Genomic DNA, 20,640 nt, shown 5'->3' with positions numbered 1-20,640 from the left:
TTTTGAAGGTGTGTGTGTGTAGAATGTTGCTCCTATTTTGATTTTGGAATTCACTCTTCAGTTGTCAAAATGCCGTCCAAGCAAGAAGAGCAGCGTATCAAAATTTTGCTCGCGCATCGCGAAAATCCGAGCTACTCGCACGCAAAGCTGGCAAAATCGCTAAAAGTTGCCAAATCAACCGTTACAAATGTAATTAAAGTGTTTGGGGAACGTTTATCGACAGTCTGGATCGGGGGGAAATCGAAAACCGGAAGCCGCTGAGACGACAAAGAGAGTTGCCGGTAGTTTCAAGCGAAACCCTAACCTCTCTCTCCGAGATGCCGTAAATAAGCTGGGTGTATCGTCTACAACCGTGCATCGAGCCAAAAAACGAGCCGGACTATCGACTTACAAGAAGGTAGTGACTCCAAATCGCAATGATAAACAAAATACGACGGCCAAAGCGCGATCCCGGAGGCTGTACACGACGATGCTGACGAAGTTTGACTGCGTGGTAATGGACGACGAAACCTACGTCAAAGCCGACCACAAGCAGCTTCCGGGACAGGAGTTTTATACGGCAAAAGGAAGGGGAAATGTAGCAGATATTTTCAAGCACATCAAGAAACATCCCAACACGCCAGAGCTCCGCCCAATTGAGAAATACTGGGCTATTGTCAAGCGGAACCTAAAGAAGACCAAAAAAACTGCTAAGGACGAGCAGTTCAAGGCAAACTGGCTTTCTGCGGCGAAGAAGGTGGACAAGGTGGCTATACAAAATCTGATGGCAGGTGTCAAGCGTGAGGCCCGGCAATTCGGATTTGGAAAAGCGAAAGCCTAACTGAATATTTTTCCTGAATTTTATATTAATTGAACTTGAAAAAGAAATTTAATTTGATTTTTTAAATAAACGATTTCACCGATTTACACGCGTTTCCCTTGACCAAATTTTGACCGTATCACCCTTTACCAAAAATTTTCCAACAAAAATAAGTAAAATTTAGCGTTAGTTGTGTGTAGTTGCTAAAATATTGTGAGTAGAAACAAGATTTTGAAGGTAGTGGCTGGTAACACTTTGAGGAAAGATAAAGAGATGATTCAAAAGACCTATGAGTCGATTAGTCGTCCCCTTGTCAGTTATGCGGCCACGTTTGAACGGCCGAAACCCCGAGCATAAGCGATACCCAATGGAAAAATCTTCACACGGTGCAGAATACTGCGCTGTGGTTTGCCACTGGATTTCACTTCAAGACACCGGAACAGCATCTGCAGCATAAGTCCAAAATGCTATCGGTGAGGCAACAATGTGACCTCTTCACCACCCAGCATCTGATGAAAGGGCGGAAGGCCAACCACCCAAAGCATGACGCCTCCAGGAGAGCAACTTCTGTACACGCCAAAGCCATAAGATTCGTCTTCAGAAAAGACTTATAAGCAATTAATCACTTATTCGGCGGCATTGGCTCAGGGCAGCGGTTCAAAAGGCTAACAGGTTGGCTGATAATCCCCGGTCTAACAAAGAAAAACACATTTTTTATACCCTTCACCACTACTGTGGTACAGGGTATAATAAGTTTGTGCATTTGTATGTAACGCCAAGAAATAGTGGTCATAGACCCATCTTTTAGTATACCGATCGGCTTAGAATTAAATTCTGAGTCGATTTAGCGATGTCCGTCTCTCTCTGTCTGTCTGTCTGTCCGTCCGTCTGTCTGTATATGTAATATTGTGCACAAAGTACAGCTCGCAATTTACGTCCAATCGTCCTCAAATTTGGCAGAGGGCCGTTTCTTGGGACAGAGACAATCGCTATTGGTTTTGGAAAAAATCGGTTCAGATTTAGATATAGCTGCCATATATATTTATCCCCGATGTGGTCATAGTTAGCGTGTTTATCAACCGATTTTCTTGAAATACCGTACATCCAAATATTTTATGAATCTCGAAAATCTTGCAAAATATTAGCCAAATCGGTTCAGATTTAGATATAGCTCCCATATATATCTTTCGCCCGATATGGACTTATATGGCCCCAGAAGCCAGATTTTTGGCCGAATTTGGTTGAAATTTTGCACTAGGAATACAATTAGTAAAGGGTGATTTGTTAAGAGCTTGATAACTTTTTTTAAAAAAAAAACGCATAAAATTTGCAAAATTTCATCGGTTCTTTATTTGAAACGTTAGATTGGTCCATGACATTTACTTTTTGAAGATAATTTCATTTAAATGTTGACCGCGGCTGCGTCTTAGGTGGTCCATTCGGAAAGTCCAATTTTGGGCAACTTTTTCGAGCATTTCGGCCGGAATAGCCCGAATTTCTTCGGAAATGTTGTCTTCCAAAGCTGAAATAGTTGCTGGCTTATTTCTGTAGACTTTAGACTTGACGTAGCCCCACAAAAAATAGTCTAAAGGCGTCAAATCGCATGATCTTGGTGGCCAACTTACCGGTCCATTTCTTGAGATGAATTGTTCTCCGAAGTTTTCCCTCAAAATGGCCATAGAATCGCGAGCTGTGTGGCATGTAGCGCCATCTTGTTGAAACCACATGTCAACCAAGTTCAGTTCTTCCATTTTTGGCAACAAAAAGTTTGTTAGCATCGAACGATAGCGATCGCCATTCACCGTAACGTTGCGTCCAACAGCATCTTTGAAAAAATACGGTCCAATGATTCCACCAGCGTACAAACCACACCAAACAGTGCATTTTTCGGGATGCATGGACAGTTCTTGAACGGCTTCTGGTTGCTCTTCACTCCAAATGCGGCAATTTTGCTTATTTACGAAGCCATTCAACCAGAAATGAGCCTCATCGCTGAACAAAATTTGTCGATAAAAAAGCGGATTTTCTGCCAACTTTTCTAGGGCCCATTCACTGAAAATTCGACGTTGTGGCTCGTTAGTAAGTCTATTCATGATGAAATGTCAAAGCATACTGAGCATCTTTCTCTTTGACACCATGTCTGAAATCCCACGTGATCTGTCAAATACTAATGCATGAAAATCCTAACCTCAAAAGAATCACCCTTTATATAATTAAGTTTGACAAAATTTGCTATAGAAATAAAATTTTGACAAAATATTCTATAGAAATAAACATTTTTTATAGATGTAAAATTTGGACAAAATTTTCTATAGAAATAACATTTTGACAAAATATTCTATAGAAATAAAATTTTTACAAAATTTTCAAAAGATTTAAAATTTTGACAACATTCTCTAGAGAATTAAAATTTTGACATTTTCTACAGAAATAAAATTTTGCCAAAATTTTCTATAGGAATAAAATTTCGACAAAATTTTCTATAGAAATAAAATTTTGACAAAATTTTCTATTGAAATAAAATTTTGCTAGATTATTTTTGCTCGAGTGGCAAGCATGATTATTCAACCGGATCGGATGAATTTTGCTCGTACAAGTGGCTCCGGAGTTCAAATCTGGGGATCGGTTTATATAGGGGCTATATAATTATGGACTGATATGAACCAATTTTTGAATGTTTCTTAGAGACTATATACTAATACCATGTGCCAAATTTCAGCCGGATCGGATGAAATTTGCTTCTCTTAGAGCAATCGCAAGCCAAATTTGGGGGTCCGTTTATATGGGGGCTATACGTAAAAGTAGACCGATATGGACCAATTCCTGCATGGTTGTTAGAGGACATATACCAACACCATGTACCAAATTTCAGCCGGATCGGATGAAATTTGCTTCTCTTAGAGCAATCGCAAGCCAAATTTGGGGGTCCGTTTATATGGGGGCTATACGTAAAAGTAGACCGATATGGACCAATTCCTGCATGGTTGTTAGAGACCATATACGAACACCATGTAACCAATTTCAGTCGCATCGGAGGAAATTTGGTTTTCTTAGAGCCTCCGCAAGCCAAATCGGGGGACTGGTTTATATGGGGGCTATATGTAATTATGGACGGATATGAACCAATTTCTGCATGGTTGTTAGAGACCACATACTAACAACATGTACCAAATTTCAGCCGGTTCGGATGAAATTTGCTTCTCTTAGAGCAATCGCAAACCAAATTTGGGGATTCGTCAAATGTGTTGGAGGCTATATATAAAGGTTTGTCCCAAATACATACATTTAAATATCACTCGATCTGGACAGAATTTGACAGACTTTTACAAAATCTATAGACTCAAAATTTAAGTTGGCTAATGCACTAGGGTGGAACACAATTTTAGTAAAAAAATATGGGAAACATTTAAATCTGAAGCAATTTTAAGGAAACTTCGCAAAAGTTTATTTATGATTTATCGCTCGATATATATGTATTTGAAGTTTAGGAAAATTAGAGTCATTTTTACAACTTTTCGACTAAGCAGCGGCGATTTAACAAGGAAAATGTTGGTATTTTGACCATTTTTGTCGAAATCAGAAAAACATATATATGGCAGCTATATCTAAATATGAACCGATTTCAATCAAATTTGGCACACATGACTATATTACTAATTGTACTCATAGTGCAAAATTTCAACCAAATTCGGCCAAAACTCTGGCTTCTGGGGCCATATAAGCCCATATCGGGTGAAAGATATATATGGGAGCTATATTTAAATCTGAATCGATTTCAATCAAATTTTGCATACTTGACTATACGACTAAGTGTTATGTTTGCACTAAATTTCAAGCAAATCGGTATAAAACGCTGGCTGCTGGGTCCATATTAGTGCATATCGAGCGAAAGATATATATGGGAGCTATATCTAAATCTGAACCGATTTCTTCCAAAATCAATAGGGTTCTATTCTGACCCAAATTAGGAACATGTGCCAAATTTTAAGGCGATTGGACTTAAATTGCGACCTAGACTTTGATCACAAAAATGTGTTCATAGACAGACGGACGGACGGATGGACGGACGGACAGACGGACAGACGGACATGGTTATATCGACTCAGGGACCCACCCTGAGCATTATTGCCAAAGACACCATGTGTCTATCTCGTCTCCTTCTGGGTGTTACAAACATATGCACTAACTTATAATACCCTGTTCCACAGTGTGGCGCAGGGTATAAAAATATCGTGGATACTTTTAGGCTGTAAATCATACTTTGGATAATATTAAAGGGTGATACGGTCAAAATTTGGTCAAGGGAAAACGCATGTAAATCGGTGAAATCGTTTATTTAAAAAATCAAATTAAATTTGTTTTTCAAGTTCAATTAGTATAAAATTCAGGAAAAATATTCAGTTAGGCTTTCGCTTTTCTAAATCCGAATTGCCGGTCCTCACGCTTGGCACCTGCCATCAGATTTTGTACAGCCACCTTGTCCACCTTCTTCGCCGCAGAAAGCCAGTTTGCCTTGAACTGCTGTTTTTTTGGTCTTCTTTAGGTTCCGCTTGACAATAGCCCAGTATTTCTCAATTGGGCGGAGCTCTGGCGTGTTGGGAGGGTTCTTGTCCTTGGGAACCACCTGCACGTTGTTGGCGGCGTACCACTCCATGGCCTTTTTACCGTAATGGCAAGATGCCAAATCCGGCCAAAACTGTACGGAACAACCGTGTTTCTTCAGGAAAGGCAGCAGACGTTTATTCAAACACTCTTTCACGTAAATTTCTTGGTTGACAGTCCCGGAAGCTAAGAAAATGCTGCTTTTCAAGCCACAGGTACAGATGGCTTGCCAAACCAGATATTTCTTTGCGAACTTTGACAGTTTTATGTGCTTGAAAATATCTGCTACCTTTCCCCTTCCTTTTGCCGTATAAAACTCCTGTCCCGGAAGCTGCTTGTAGTCGGCTTTGACGTAGGTTTCGTCGTCCATTACCACGCAGTCAAACTTCGTCAGCATCGTCGTGTACAGCCTCCGGGATCGCGCTTTGGCCGTCGTATTTTGTTTATCATCGCGATTTGGAGTCACTACCTTCTTGTAAGTCGATAGTCCGGCTCGATTTTTTGCTCGATGCACGGTTGTAGACGATACACTCAGCTTATTTGCGGCATCTCGGAGAGAGAGGTTAGGGTTTCGCTTGAAACTACCGGCAACGCTCTTTGTCGTCTCAGCGGCTTCCGGTTTTCGATTTCCCCCCGATCCAGACTTCCTGGCAGTCGACAAACGTTCCCCAAACACTTTAATTACATTTGTATCGGTTGATTTGGCAACTTTTAGCGATTTTGCCAGCTTTGCGTGCGAGTAGCTCGGGTTTTCGCGATGCGCGAGCAAAATTTTGATACGTTGCTCTTCTTGATTGGACGGCATTTTGACAACTGAAGAGTGAATTCCAAAATCAAAATAGGAGCAACATTCTACACACACACCTTCAAAATGAGGGGTGTTCAGGTTTTTTAAATGCAAAATTGAAAGAAATACGTCAAGTTTATATTGAACAAATTTTGACCGTATCACTCTTTATGTTAAAAACAAGTATAAACGGCCGTAAGTTCGGACAGGCCGAATCTTATGTACCCTCCACCATGGATTGCGTCAATCGAATTACTTGGGTTGTGGTATCTTAATTCGTTTTCTAATTTGTATGTTAGTCCATACGTGGTATACATTAGACAAAAAAAGTATGTGTAGGTAAGTCTACAAATAATTACGAATCGATATGGACTTTTGCACGGTACGTAGGGAGCCAGAATTGCAATATGGGGGTCGCTTATATGGGGGCTATATACAATTATTGATATGGACCAATTTTTGTGTGATTGGGGATCGGTTAATCTGAGGGCTATATATAACAATAGACCGATATGCACCTAGTTAGGCATGGTTGTTAACGGCCATATACTAGCACAATGTACCAAATTTCAACTAACTCGGATGAAATTTGCTCCTCCAAGAGGCTCCAAAACAAAATCGCGGGATCGGTTTATATGGGGGCTATATATGATTATGGACTGATATGGACCACTTTTGGCATGGTTGTTAAATATCATATACTACCACCACGTACAAAATTTCAACCAGATCGGATGAATTTTGCTTCTCCAAAAGGCACCGGAAGTCAAATCTGGGGATCGGTTTATATGGGTGCTATATATAATTATGGACTGATATGAACCAATTCCTGCATGGTTGTTGGATACCATATACTAACATCACGTATCAAATTTCAACCGAATCGTATGAAGTTTGCTTTTCCGAGGGGCTCCGGAGGTCAAACCTGTGGATCGGTTTATATGGGGGCTATATATAATTATGGACCGATTTCGACCAATTTTTGCATGGGTGTTTGAGGCCATATATTAACACCTCGTACCAAATTCCAACTGAATCAGATGAATTTTGGTCTTCCGCGAGGCTCCGGAGGTCAAATCTGGTGATCGGTTTATATGGGGGCTATATATAATTATGGACCGATGTGGACCAATTTTTGCATGGTTGTTAGGGACCATATACTAACACCATGTACCAAATTTCAGCCGAATCGGATGAAATTTGCTTCTCTTAGAGGCCTCGCAAGCCAAATCGGGGGATCGGTTTATATGGGGGCTATATATAATTATGGACCGATGTGGACCAATTTTTGCATGGTTGTTATAGACTATATTCTAACACCATGTGCCAAATTTCAGCCGGATCGGATGAAATTTGCTTCGCTTAGAGGCCTCGCAAGCCAAATTTGGGGGTCCGTTTATATGGGGGCTATACGTAAAAGTGGACCGATATGGTCCATTTGCAATACCAACCGACCTACATCAATAACAACTACTTGTGCCAAGTTTCAAGTCGATAGCTTGTTTCGTTCGGAAGTTAGCGTGATTTCAACAGACGGACGGACGGACGGATATGCTCAGATCGACTCAGAATTTCACCACGACCCAGAATAAATATACTTTATGGGGTCTTAGAACAATATTTCGATGTGTTACAAACGGAATGACAAAGTTAATATACCCCCATCCAATGGTGGAGGGTATAAAAATTCTACAAATATAATATTCGACCCGTGAATTCGAATATTTGTTAAAAATCCAATCATATACAGTGCCGCTCAATAAAATGGCACCAACGTCGAACATATTGTTCATTCCATAAAAAATAAATTCTATGCTTATTATTTGAACATAAAATGAAAGCAAAAGGTAATATATATTTATTAATAAACTTTCTATAAAATCACGTATGTTATTTTAAAGCTATTTGCGATCTAAATGTATAAAATAAATTACAGTATAAACAAGTAAGGAAAGTCTAAAGTCGGGCGGGGCCGACTATATTATACCCTGCACCACTCTGTAGATCTAAATTTTCGATACCATATCATGTCCGTCAAATGTGTTGGGGGCTATATATAAAGGTTTGTCCCAAATCCATACATTTAAATATCACTCGATCTGGACAGAATTTAATAGACTTCTACAATATCTATAGACTCAAAATTTTAGTCGCACAGAAAAAAAGGTGTCTTGTTAATTTTAGGACCAGTTTAACTTCCACATAGTTCAAAAAATTTACTGTAATATAGTTCATTTTTCGTAACCACTGCGAAAATTAACTTAGCTAAAGGAAAACTTATAAAACTTCAGTAAATGTTTTTTAGTTCACTAACTACGAAATGGGACGGATTTTTCCTTAAATAAATTTCCAATACACTAGTTAATGCATCGTTGATTGTATTATAAAAAGACATAGGCAATATAAAAATCTTACTACGAAATGTGGACAATTTACTAAGAAAAATTTTTGTATGGAAAAAAATTTTTGTAGTAAAAATTAACTTAACCACAGTACCGATTCGTATGGCGGCTTCCTACTGCTTATTTCGGTTTTTACTATAAGTTGGAGTATATTTCCTCACATTGAAAATTTTAGATAAAGTAGAATAAAAAGTAGTTAATTTAATCCTTGACGGGTGTATATAATTTTTTATGGATTCCTCGTAAATTTTGAATATATTTTACCTTATCCTATAGATAGAATACCAACTAATCAATAAACGTGATACTGGAAATTGAAGTGAGAAGAATTTATGAAATTATTGCATCATCTTTTTTTTTTTTTGTTTGTGTTTGTTATTGCGATGATGTTATGGAATGTGTGTTGTTGGTATCTTTTGTGGTGATAGTTGTTTTGTTGCAATAGCGAGATCAGAAAGGGATCATGTGTGTGTGGAGTTGTTTTTCTTTACATATGTGTCCTTTATGACTATTTGTGTCTTTGAGTTTTATTGGTGCATTCAGTTCTGTTGATGCATTTATGAAGCGCACACGTGGTGCGCTTGCGTGCGGTATTTGTGTTTATTAATAAAAATACATTTATTTCGTAACATTTTAGAAACTGATAAGTGAATGGTGTGATGTTAGAGAAAACAAAAACACTTTATATTGATAAAAAATAAATAACTCTAAAATAAATCACATATTAAGAAACTGTATATTTCTATTAATAATTTAAAATTAGTGCGGTTTTAAATTGGTTTACATAAAAATATTCATAATGAGTGGTAATAAAATGATCTATATTTACTCTACATCTGGATCACAGTACAATTTTTTGAGTCTATATTTTTATGTTATAGCGAGTCCTTAAGGTGTGTACTAAGTTCGAGTTTAGGTGCTAAATTAAGAAATAAATCAGTAAGAAAAGTATAAAATTATACGCCTTCGATGCAAATTTAAATATAACTTGATGGAGAATAGCCCGAAACAAGTTTTTTATTAAGTTTGTATTCTTTAAATGGATTACACGATTAAGAACAGAAAATCGTTTTTAAGCTTATGTAGAACGCTGTTTTTTTAATTTAATATGATGAATTGTTTTCAAGTTATTCCAATATATATAGCGGAAGTGCCTTAATTTTGAACATAACCGTATATCTCAAAAAGTCGAGCTCTTAAAAAAACAAGTGTAAATTTGGATTCAGCGACCTGAAATTACTAAAAATTTGATATAAATTTTAAATGAACACAAAAACGGTTCAATTTTGTTCCCATGTATTTCTAAAGAAAACTAATCATGAAAAATTGGGATTTTAGCCACTAAACTCGAACTTAATATCCACCATAAATACTAAATGCTATATTGACAAGTGGAAATTATATCTAATTTTATAATATTTTTATTTCATTTATATTCTGAGAAGGATTTCAAAAATGTCCCATTTGTGCATGGATATGATTCCACTAATGTAGTAATTGGATGATTTTTTTCAATGTGGTAAGTTTTTCGTCCATTTGTAATAAAGCCAAAATTTCTATTTATTAAAAATAATTTTCATTTGCAGGATGACAGCAAATCTAATGGTATTTTTTTGGAATCTTCTTACTGTTTAATGCTAACTAAGCTGATATCCCTATTTGCTCTAAGAAAATTCTCTTGTAAGTTAAAGATCAAAATACCATAGAATTTGATAATATTTTTATATTTTATATAGCTTTTTAACTTCAGAGGCTTATGACGCAAATCCACACAACAAAAACTAGCGAAATCGGTGAAATTGGACAAAAATGAAATGAAAATAGCAACTTATGGCATATATCTTTCATATGGATAGAAAATGGAAATTCATATTAATTAGTTTCATTCTACTAACATAGAATATTACTCTTTTGAAGAAGCAATTACTAACTACCGAAAAGTAACAGCATACAGTGTACGAATAAAAACATTTCTTTTATTGTATATCATAAGCCATAGTTTTATGTAATATAATAATAATTTTTTGAAATAAAATACTGGTAGTTATGAAAAATTGTCTTATGTTGTACGAAAAATTTCTTAGTTGTATACAGGCTTGTTGTACCATTAATTCCTCAATTTATTTACTTCTTTGAAAATTATACTGATAAACAGTTTATTTGAAACCAATTTCTAAATATAGGATTCCCAAAAACTTGTTCATTTTTCCGGATAGCAGGAATATTTTGAATGAGTGTAAGTACATTCTTCCCACAGCGTAGTAAGAATGAACTAAAATAGGATGCAATACATAAACTTATTTATAAGAAAATCATGAACTTATCTAGATGAAAAAAATCTTTGGCGCCAAATCATGGTCATTCTTACTATGGGTTAGTTCATTTTTCGTAAACAATAGTAAACTTTTTTTTCGGTGCGGCTAATGCATTAGGTTGGAACACAATGTTAGTAAAAAAATATGGGAAGTATTTAAATCTGAAGCAATTTTAAGGAAACTTCGCAAAAGTTTATTTATGATTTATCGCTCGATATATATGTATTAGAAGTTTAGGAAAATTAGAGTCATTTTTACAACTTTTCGACTAAGCAGTGGCGATTTTACAAGGAAAATGTTGGTATTTTGGCCATTTTTGTCGAAATCAGAAAAACATATATATGGAAGCTATATCTAAATCAGAACCGATTTCAACCAAATTTGGCACGCATAGCAACAATGCTAATTCTACTCCCTGTGCAAAATTTTAACTAAATCTGAGTTAAAAATTGGCCTCTGTGGTCATACGAGTGTAAATCGGGCGAAAGCTATATATGGGAGATATATTTAAATCTGAACCGATTACAACCAAATTTGGCACGCATAGCTACAATGTTAATTCTACTCCCTGTGCAAAATTTCAACTAAATCGGAGCAAAAAATTGGCCTCTGTGGTCATATGAGTGTAAATCGGGCGAAAGCTATATATGGGAACTATATCTAAATCTGAACCGATTTCAATCAAATTTTGCACACTTAACTGCACTACTAATTGTACTCCTAGTGCAAAATTTCAACCAAATTGGGGTAAAACTCTGGCTTCTAGGACCATATTAGTTCATATCGGGCGAAAGATATATATGGGAGCTATATCTAAATCTGAATCGATTTCAACCAAATTTGGCACGCATAGCTACATTTCTAAATCTACTTCCTGTGCAAAATTTCAACCAAATTGGGCCAAAACTCTGGCTTTTAGGACCATATTAGTCCATATCGGGCGAAAGATATATATGGGAGTAATATCTAAATCTGAACCGATTTCAATCAAATTTTGCATACTTGACTATACTACTAATTGTACCCCTAGTGCAAACTTTCAACCAAATTCGGTCAAAAATCTGGCTTCTGGGGCCATATAACTCCATATAGGGCAAAAGATATATATGGGAGCTATATCTAAATCTGAACCGATTTCAATCAAATTTTGCACACTTGACTACACGACTAAGTGTTATGTTTGTACAAAATTTCAAGCAAATCGGTATAAAACTCTGGCTGCTGGGTCCATATTAGTGCATATCGGGCGAAAGATATATATGGGAGCTATATCTAAATCTGTACCGATTTCTTCCAAAATCAATAGGGTTCTATTCCGACCCAAATTAGGAACATGTGCCAAATTTGAAGGCGATTGGACTTAAATTGCGACCTAGACTTTGATCACAAAAATGTGTTCACAGACAGACGGACGGACGGACAGACAGACATGGTTATATCGACTCAGGGACCCACCCAGAGCATTATTGCCAAAGACACCATGTGTCTATCTCGTCTCCTTCTGGGTGTTACAAACATATGCACTAACTTATAATACCCTGTTCCACAGTGTGGCGCAGGGTATAATTAATGCAATTAAAAAGTACCACGGCAGGACATAAAAGTGGCGTCAAATATTAAAACGTACTATAACAAAAGTGGCAAATTTGCTACTGGAATGCCACAATGGTAATACTGAATAGCAGCAATTCGTATTAGAAAATGGATAAAGTCAATTATTTTTATTAGAGAATCAGAAAGAAAAGCATTATTTTCTTTGTATGTGTGTGTTTGTGTCTTGTAACCTACAACTATTGCAACTACTTCCTATTTTATAAAGTGCTTTAAATTAATTCCTTAACGGGGGTAACATTCATTTCGATTTTAAGATTCTTCCATTTGGGCTTTAAGTAAAGTGAACAGTTGATATACAGTTGTCATTAACTGCAACAATAAGGAAATAGTTTTAATCGTCATAAAAAAAAAACAAAAATATTGCAATAAACTCAATATCACTTACATTTGAAAAACTCTCCATGGAAATGGGAAAAAATTTATAAGCCGTAAGATAGCATAGCCTCTGCGAGCGGGCAATGCCAACAACAATCATCTTCTGGTAATGAACATTTGCCGTATACCATTCTTGGCCCATCAATGCCTCACCAATGCTTGCACTCTAAAACAATTGAACAGCGATTAGTTTTAAGGACTACAATAGCAACAACAACAACAACATATCGATCACACATTATCCTTACATGTTCCATCAGCAGGTTGCCAAACATGCAAATGTAATACACATGCACCAAGGCCGACAAAAAAAATCCTACAAATTTTATTACATGAAAGCCAAACTCGGATCCTAATGAGATTAGTAAGCATACCATACAAAGAATCGAAATCGAAACCATGTAGTTAAAAAGATTTGAGATGCTGAAAACGTCATTAACCGTCGTCGCCAAACTGTGGAGAATTAAAAAAAAAATCCTATGAATTTGCATAAGTTTTGAAGCAACGTGGCAATTTATGAAAAAGAATGAAAAATAAAAGATGAAATGTAGGCTCTCGACTTTTCGTCAAAATAGTCGAAATCGAATCTTTCAATCTAAAAATTTTGAATTTTTTTTTTCACATCGAATGAAACTTAGATGTTGGTTAAAAAATCAATTTATACACTGAAAAAACAGTGAACCCTTTTCCATTGCAAAATGAACTAAACTGTAGTAATATTGACCATGATTTAGCCCTTAAGATTTTTTTCAACTTGTCTAGTTTATAATTCTCTTAAATTTTAGTTAATCTATAACATTGTATTTTAGTTCATTCTTACAACACCATAAGATTTATATACCCCTACCAAGTTAAAAAGTCAGTATTATTTTGGTTTACCTGCTTATTTTTTGGGAAACCCGATAATAAAAAGTGGTTAACAGTCTCCTTAAAATGTCGACGACTAAACTATTTTTAAATCAATCATTCCACAGTACAGAGAAATTAAATAATTAAAGGAACAACAACCCGTTTTACTATTTTGAAAATTTTCATACATTAAAATTCAACTTTCTTTAAGCAAAAGTACTTTATTATAAAAACTTATGATGAGAGTTCTTAATACAATGTTTTTGTGAATAAAAATTATGACCACGTGGAACAAGAAAGTAGTTTATTTTAACTCGCTATTTGGACATTTTGACTTTTCCTTAGTTTTTTATTCATCGTTAATATATTCACATATCTTGCTGAAAAAAATGAAAGTAATAATGAAAATTGTTAAAAATTAACATGTAATAAAATATAATTTTTAATCTCTTTAAATTAGCTTGTAACTTACCATATTTGGGGGCATTTTATTAAATGGTGTAAGGAATTCAACTTTTCTTAGATAAAGTTTGTACCTGAAACAATTAGAGAAATAATGAATTAAGTAATATATTGACTCATAAAACTGTGTTGTTATCGATGTGAAGGACATAATACAATAAATATTATTGTCAAAAGAAAGCCAAAGTTTTAATATAAAACTTACCAATTCTCTATTAAATTGTACGCCGAGGTTAAAAAGTTATCGAAATTCATTTGGGGATACTCTGAAATTAAATATTTATTTTTTAAATTAAAAGGAAACATTAAATTGGTTTCCAAAAAATCTAATTAAAGAAATAATATGCATAAAAAAAACTAAATATTCTGGTTAAAAGAATGTTAAAGAAAGCTTACCAATTCATAAAAATGTTTCCAAATTGTTATTCTGAAATTAAATATTTGTTTTTTACAATAAATATATTAAATTTGTTTCCAAAAATATTTGATTATTGTAATACTAAAATAAGGTATTAAAAACATGTAATTTTGATAATAAAAAGGTCATAAAAATTTAAATATTCTAGTGAAAAGAAAGCCAAATTTTAAAAGAAAACTTACCACTTCTCTATTAAATTATACGCTGAGGAGGAATATAAAAATATGCCCGAATCCATCTTGGGGTTGCTATGAAATTAAATATTTTTTTTACAACAAAGAAAAACATTAAACTAGTTTCAAAAAATAATAATAATTAGCAAATAATGATATAAATAAAAAATATCCTGTTTAAAAGAAAACCACATTTTAAAAAGAATACTTACCAATTTATGATTAAACTATATGCTGAGGTGTAACAAAAATTTTCCAAAAATATTTGATTAAAGTAGTACTAAAATAGGGTATTAAAACCTGCACTGAAAAAACAGTGAACCCACCAGGAAGAAAACTTTGGGTTAATTTTAGAAAATTTTGAATATTTGTAGAAAATTTTAACTAAACAGTATTACAAACGTTGGCATCACGTCGATGTCATACAAATAAGTAAATATTTGTCGACAAATTCAAGAAAATTTATTAGACATAACTAAGTTTTTTCACTTGTTAAGGAAAATTTTGTAGTTTGAAGGAAAAACGTGGAGTTCAAAATTGCAAGAATGTCTTTAGTGACATACGAAGTTCATGATGGACGCATTTTTGGTAAAGTTTACAAATTTAAAGAAATTCTGAACTATTTTGTGGAAGACAGGAATTTAGTTAATCGTTATGCTTTATTTGAGTATATTTTTTTCCTCGGTTATAGTTAATTTAACTAACGTGCACAAAAAATTATTAGAGTAAAGGAAACTTCCTCCAAACATAATAATTCCATGAACTAAAATAAAGTTAAATTGGCTTTAGTGAAATAGAGAGTTCACTTTTTTTTGAGTGTGTAATTTTTGACAATAAAAATGTCATTAAAACGTAAATATTCTAGTGAGAAGAAAGCCAATTTTTAAAAGAAAACTTACCACTTCTCTATTAAATTATACGCTGAGGAGAAATATAAAAATTTGCCCGAATCCATCTGGGGTTGCTCTTAACTTAGATATTTTTTTACAACAAAGAAAAACATGAAACTTGTTAAAAAAATAATAATAATAATCAGCAAATAATAATATACACAAAGAATATTATTTTTTAAAAGAAAACCACATTGAAAAAGAACTCTTACCTATTTATCATTAAACTATACGCTGAGGTGTAACAAACAATTTTCCAAATTCATCTGGAGTTACTCTGAAATTGAATATTTATTTTTTACATTGAATAATAAAAATTAAATTAGATAAAACAATTTCAATATACTTTCCATTTTAGCATTTTTTCCTAAATATTGAACTTTCTTAATAACTTTTTTCTAAGCTACCGATCATCACTTCGCCATCGTACATCTCATCGCTAAAATATTAATAACTTTCATTTCAAAGTTTTAATAAACAAACACCAATAGATGTCTAAAAAAACCAAAATATTCCATACCTTTATATTCCCTTGTTACATACTTGCTAAAAAGATGCAACAGTCCACGCCAACGCCAACTATATAACTGAAGCATGCCAAACAAAACCAAGCAAAACCAAAACATTCCTACAACAACAAAAACACATGTGCCTTCATTGAAAACAACACCTCATCCAGACAAATAAACCATTCGCCAATAATAAACACAAACCACTGAAAGAACAAAAACAACCCCACGCTCAGATATACACAACATCCCCATCACTCGCTACCATTTCTCATCATTGCATTGCATGCTCTCACTCTCAAAAAAAATTCAAGTAACATCATCTTTACATTAAACATATTCCACTTTGACGAGAAAGATCTCTGTACTATGCATTAGTTCATCGCATCTGTCCACAATTTACTCTAAAAACAATACTCTTAAATGCACATCAGTATAAGAACAATGAAACGTTTAACTTAAAATTAGCAAAAACTTCATGAAATGATATCTACCCATTTTTGACGAAAATGTCTATAAATTTAATTACATGTGAACCAAAAATATTTCATTGGGAAATTTTTTACCAACAATTATTAACCATAGGAATTGTCAGTAAGAAACTGCTATCCACTTTCAAGTTCATTTTTCGTAAAAAAATATTTCTCATACAAAAAAATCTTATGGTAAATTGCACTTATTATTTAGAAAATACATTTACATTTCACAAGTAGTTTTATAGCATGACAAACGAATTTTTAACTACCAGTTAAGAATTTTTTTAAGGAAATTTCCATCGTATTTTGTAGGCCATGAACTAAACGATTGCTACTTAGAATTTGTAAAATTTCATTTCGAGTAGTTAATTTTCGTTGAAGATACGAAAAATGAACTAAAATTCTGGAAAATTCTAGTAATAAATTATTGTAAAAATCTTCTTAAATTTACGAGACACTTTTTTTCTGTGTAGTCACCAAAATCGACTAATCGAACTATAATTGAAGTTTAAATCGAATAGGGAGATTGTGCCCTGCTTGAAGAATCGACTTTTGCGATGTCAAACATTTTTTATATTGCGTCAAAATGTTTTTTTTTATTAGGTCAAAGTTTTTCATTCCACCTATACAGGATTGGAGATAAATTCTAAGACGATCTAACGATGTCCGTCTCTCTGTTTATTTTAATAAGGATGGGATTGTCCAAAGTAAAAATCGAAGTATTAACCATCGCAAAATGGTTCCACATAGCTTTTTTGGAAATAATTCTGTAACTTTTGAACTGATAAAGATATCAACATAATTTCTGTGTGTGAAAGCTGAAGTGTTTTCCTCTAAGTTTGCCAATTTGTGGGTCCCTTGTGGGTCCACGGGCTGACCTCTAGGCGTTGGAAGTTGGTCACCTCGTGGTTATAAACCAATGTTTTTTTTTGCTGATTAGAAATTGTAAAGCTCTGCAAAAAAGTCAGAAAAAAATGTTTCGAAGGCATCATCGTTGATACTTATTTTACTTATTCAAGGGGTTTCTGATAAAGTGTGCAAAAAAAAAATCGACCACATAAATCGAATGGCGACGTAAATCGAACAAAAAAGTTTACGATGTAAATCGAAAGAACGTAAACTCAGACGACGTAAATCGAGGGATTACTGTACTTGTTCTTTACTAAAATTACTTTTCACATTCAACTTACTGATTCAATAGATCGTGTCTCTCAAAAATCCAACCTAGCTCCTTCATATCTTTGGCGTAACCCTGAGTTTTGAATTCATCTATACGTTTGCGTAGATCATCAAAATGCATTAACACTAGATATGTGCAGCACATTAGGAGCATATCTGAGCCCACAGTATAGCACGAAATCGTAAAACCTCCTATAAATTGAGTCAAATAGACCAACACATAACCAATGCCCCGTTTAGATTCGAAAGGATAGATCAATATATAGGGTGTATAACCCACGAAAACCCTATTCTCCTCTTCCAAGGACATATACGCGACGATTGATTTCACCATGGGGAATATTACGAAGAAGGTCGCAATGGCAAAATGTTGAATGCCCATGAATATGGAATGACGCATTACATGTTTGTAGTATTTCAGCATTTCAAATTTTCGACGTTCTTGTGGTGTCGAGGGGGAAATCTTTTCCAAATCTTTTAGAACTTTAAAGAGGTCCTTACGACCCATTACCACCGAAAGACATTTGCATAGACCATTTGTGGCAAACAATAAATAGAGAAACCATTCGGTAAGGTGTAGTGGGCTATCAAACTTTCCAAATATGAAGAAGCAACATTTTGCTATAAAATTTAAAAAAAGATTTATTGTCAAAAACACCAAGAGGAATTTATCCAATTTGGTCATGATGTCCTCACTATCCCACTGGAACATCTTTATGCCCGCAGCACTATAGAATCTCAGGGGCAAAGAGATAAAATCGTAGAAACGCAACGATTGGTTTGTTTTAACCATCTTCTTGGACTACTTCACTGCACTGCGTAATGGAGTATGAATTCACTAAGATTAGTTTAACTTTGTCTCTGTATATCTTTCCGGGTGTTCTTGAGATATGAAGCGATTTATTGGCGTATAAAATTTCCAAACGAATTATTGGTCCTTTTTATACATTCCGCATATGAAGAACACCACCTTATGTATATAATTGCTATGTTCGAGTAATTGTTTTCTTATATCGATGTTTATTTGCAAACATTACAGCACTCTTGATTTAATTATATATTTGTGGAGGAAATAGGACATTCCATGAAACACCTTAGTGATTGGCCAAATGATACGCTGAGAGAAGAGAAATTCGAAAGTACTAGCCAATATTTTTGTGGTGACATTTCCAGTGGTACGGTAATATCCCGCTTAATTACCTCGCAATTTTTCGAGTCAGGAGTTTACAGGGTGCCTAAAATATTCGCTATATTTTTAGTATTATTATATAAATTATAAATTAGTTCGAATTGGTTATTTTTGGGACGAATTATGGTCTCCATACGGTAGACAATGTCGTAATACGCTGCATGAAACATCGATATTGTTTAATGCCAGATGCAAAAGTGCAACGGATTGAGGTCCGGCTGCGATCTACCGCAATCGACCAGGTGTTTACTATAACACCAATATTAGCAATCTTAAAATACCAATTGGTAAAATGAATTTCAACCACCAATATTCATCACAACCGACTACTGTCGGTGGTTGTTAGTATGAGTGTTGGTCTTTCGAAAACAACGTAGTAAAACAACCACTCAAATTGGTTACCTCATATCTCAGTAGTTTGGTATTCTCCTATTTGGTACTCTCTCAATTCTACCAACTGCTGCTTTTTTTGTTAAACGTGCATTCCTACGATGCCGATTGGTTTAACACAGCAAAACACTGCAAACGAATATTGGTATATACTAGTGGTATAGTGTCATTCCGTTTGTAACACATAGAAATATTGCTCTAAGACCCCATAAAGTATATATATTCTGGGTCGTGGTGAAATTCTGAATCGATCTAAGCATGTCCGTCTGTCCGTCTGTTGAAATCACGCTAACTTCCGAACGAAACAAGCTATCGACTTGATACTTGGCACAAGTAGTTGTTATTGATGTAGGTCGGATGGTATTACAAATGGGCCATATCGGTCCACTTTTACGTATAGCCCAAATTTCAGTGATACAACGGATGTTCCTTTTTCTATGGACCACGGAGGATCGGAGAAGGATATATTAGGTTTGGAGACCATGGAGAGCGTTAAATGGGCGATTGACAGTTTCGACCCATATAAATCTACAGGCTTGGACGGGGTATACCCATGTATGCTTCAGGAGTCTTTCGATCTGTTGGGCGAATCTTATGTAGAATTGATGAGGGTCTCATTTCGTCATGGATATATACCAAGGGCTTGGCAGAAGGTTAAGGTAATCTTCATTCATAAAGCGGGGAAGATATCACATGGAACGGCGAAGGATTTTAGACCAATAAGCTTATCATTCTTCTTGCTAAAGACGATGGAGAGGATACTGGATGATCATATAAGGAACCAGCTAGGCATGATACTATCAGGCTGCAGAATCTGCCCTGCACTCAGTGGTGCCCTGCACTCAGTGGTGCATCACATAGAAAGATCCATGACATATGGCGAATATACATTGGCGGCGTTTCTGGAGATTGGATAAAGTAGTACGGGTATTAGCGAAGAATGGTGTCGAGAAATTCGTTATAAAGTGGATCGAGTTGACCACTAGAGGATTGCCACAGGGAGGGGTAATATCACCTTTGCTATGGCTACTGGTGGTGAACGAGGTATTCACTGGGCTGTATGGACATCAAGGTAGTGGCATACGCGGATGACATTGTGATAATGGTATCGGGGAAATTCCTGCACTCTATTTCGGATGTACTGAGCGGGTCTTTGCAGTATCTTTCGGAGTGGACACTAGGATGCGGATTAGGGGTGAACCCTGGAAAGA

The 20,640-nt window shown here is 35.1% G+C and overlaps 1 protein-coding gene and 1 long non-coding RNA gene across 2 annotated transcripts; one reads left to right on the top strand and one right to left on the bottom strand.

Moving 5' to 3' along the window:
- The first annotated feature begins 9,128 nt into the window (after positions 1–9,128).
- On the top strand, positions 9,129–10,599 carry LOC142236214 (uncharacterized). Its single transcript, XR_012721941.1, has 4 exons — positions 9,129–9,396; positions 10,036–10,109; positions 10,177–10,270; positions 10,327–10,599. It is a non-coding gene; the product is annotated as an uncharacterized LOC142236214 (long non-coding RNA).
- A 2,012-nt stretch (positions 10,600–12,611) lies between these two features.
- On the bottom strand, positions 12,612–18,745 carry LOC142236130 (odorant receptor 85c-like). The gene is made up of 4 exons (XM_075307386.1): positions 17,862–18,745; positions 13,143–13,347; positions 12,905–13,060; positions 12,612–12,828 (listed from the first exon to the last, which is right to left on the bottom strand). The coding sequence occupies exons 1-4, from the start codon at positions 18,641–18,643 to the stop codon at positions 12,769–12,771; spliced, it is 1,203 nt and encodes a 400-aa protein (XP_075163501.1). The 5' UTR covers positions 18,644–18,745; the 3' UTR covers positions 12,612–12,768.
- Positions 18,746–20,640: the final 1,895 nt, after the last annotated feature.

Source organism: Haematobia irritans, chromosome 4, assembly GCF_050003625.1.
Source record: "Haematobia irritans isolate KBUSLIRL chromosome 4, ASM5000362v1, whole genome shotgun sequence".
NCBI lineage: Eukaryota > Metazoa > Arthropoda > Insecta > Diptera > Muscidae > Haematobia > Haematobia irritans.
The sequence above is the reverse complement of the archived record's forward strand: the minus strand, read 5'-3'. Positions and strand labels throughout refer to the sequence as shown.

Excerpts from the sequence above, each read along its gene's own strand:
- LOC142236130 (XM_075307386.1), bottom strand. The coding sequence starts at position 18,643 with ATGGTTAAAACAAACCAATCGTTGCGTTTCTACGATTTTATCTCTTTG. Across the intron at positions 13,348-17,861 it reads AGACACGATCTATTGAATCA|TTTGGCGACGACGGTTAATG; the intron begins GTAAGTTGAATG and ends AATTCTCCACAG. Across the intron at positions 12,829-12,904 it reads CCATGGAGAGTTTTTCAAAT|TTAATGACAACTGTATATCA; the intron begins GTAAGTGATATT and ends TTATTGTTGCAG.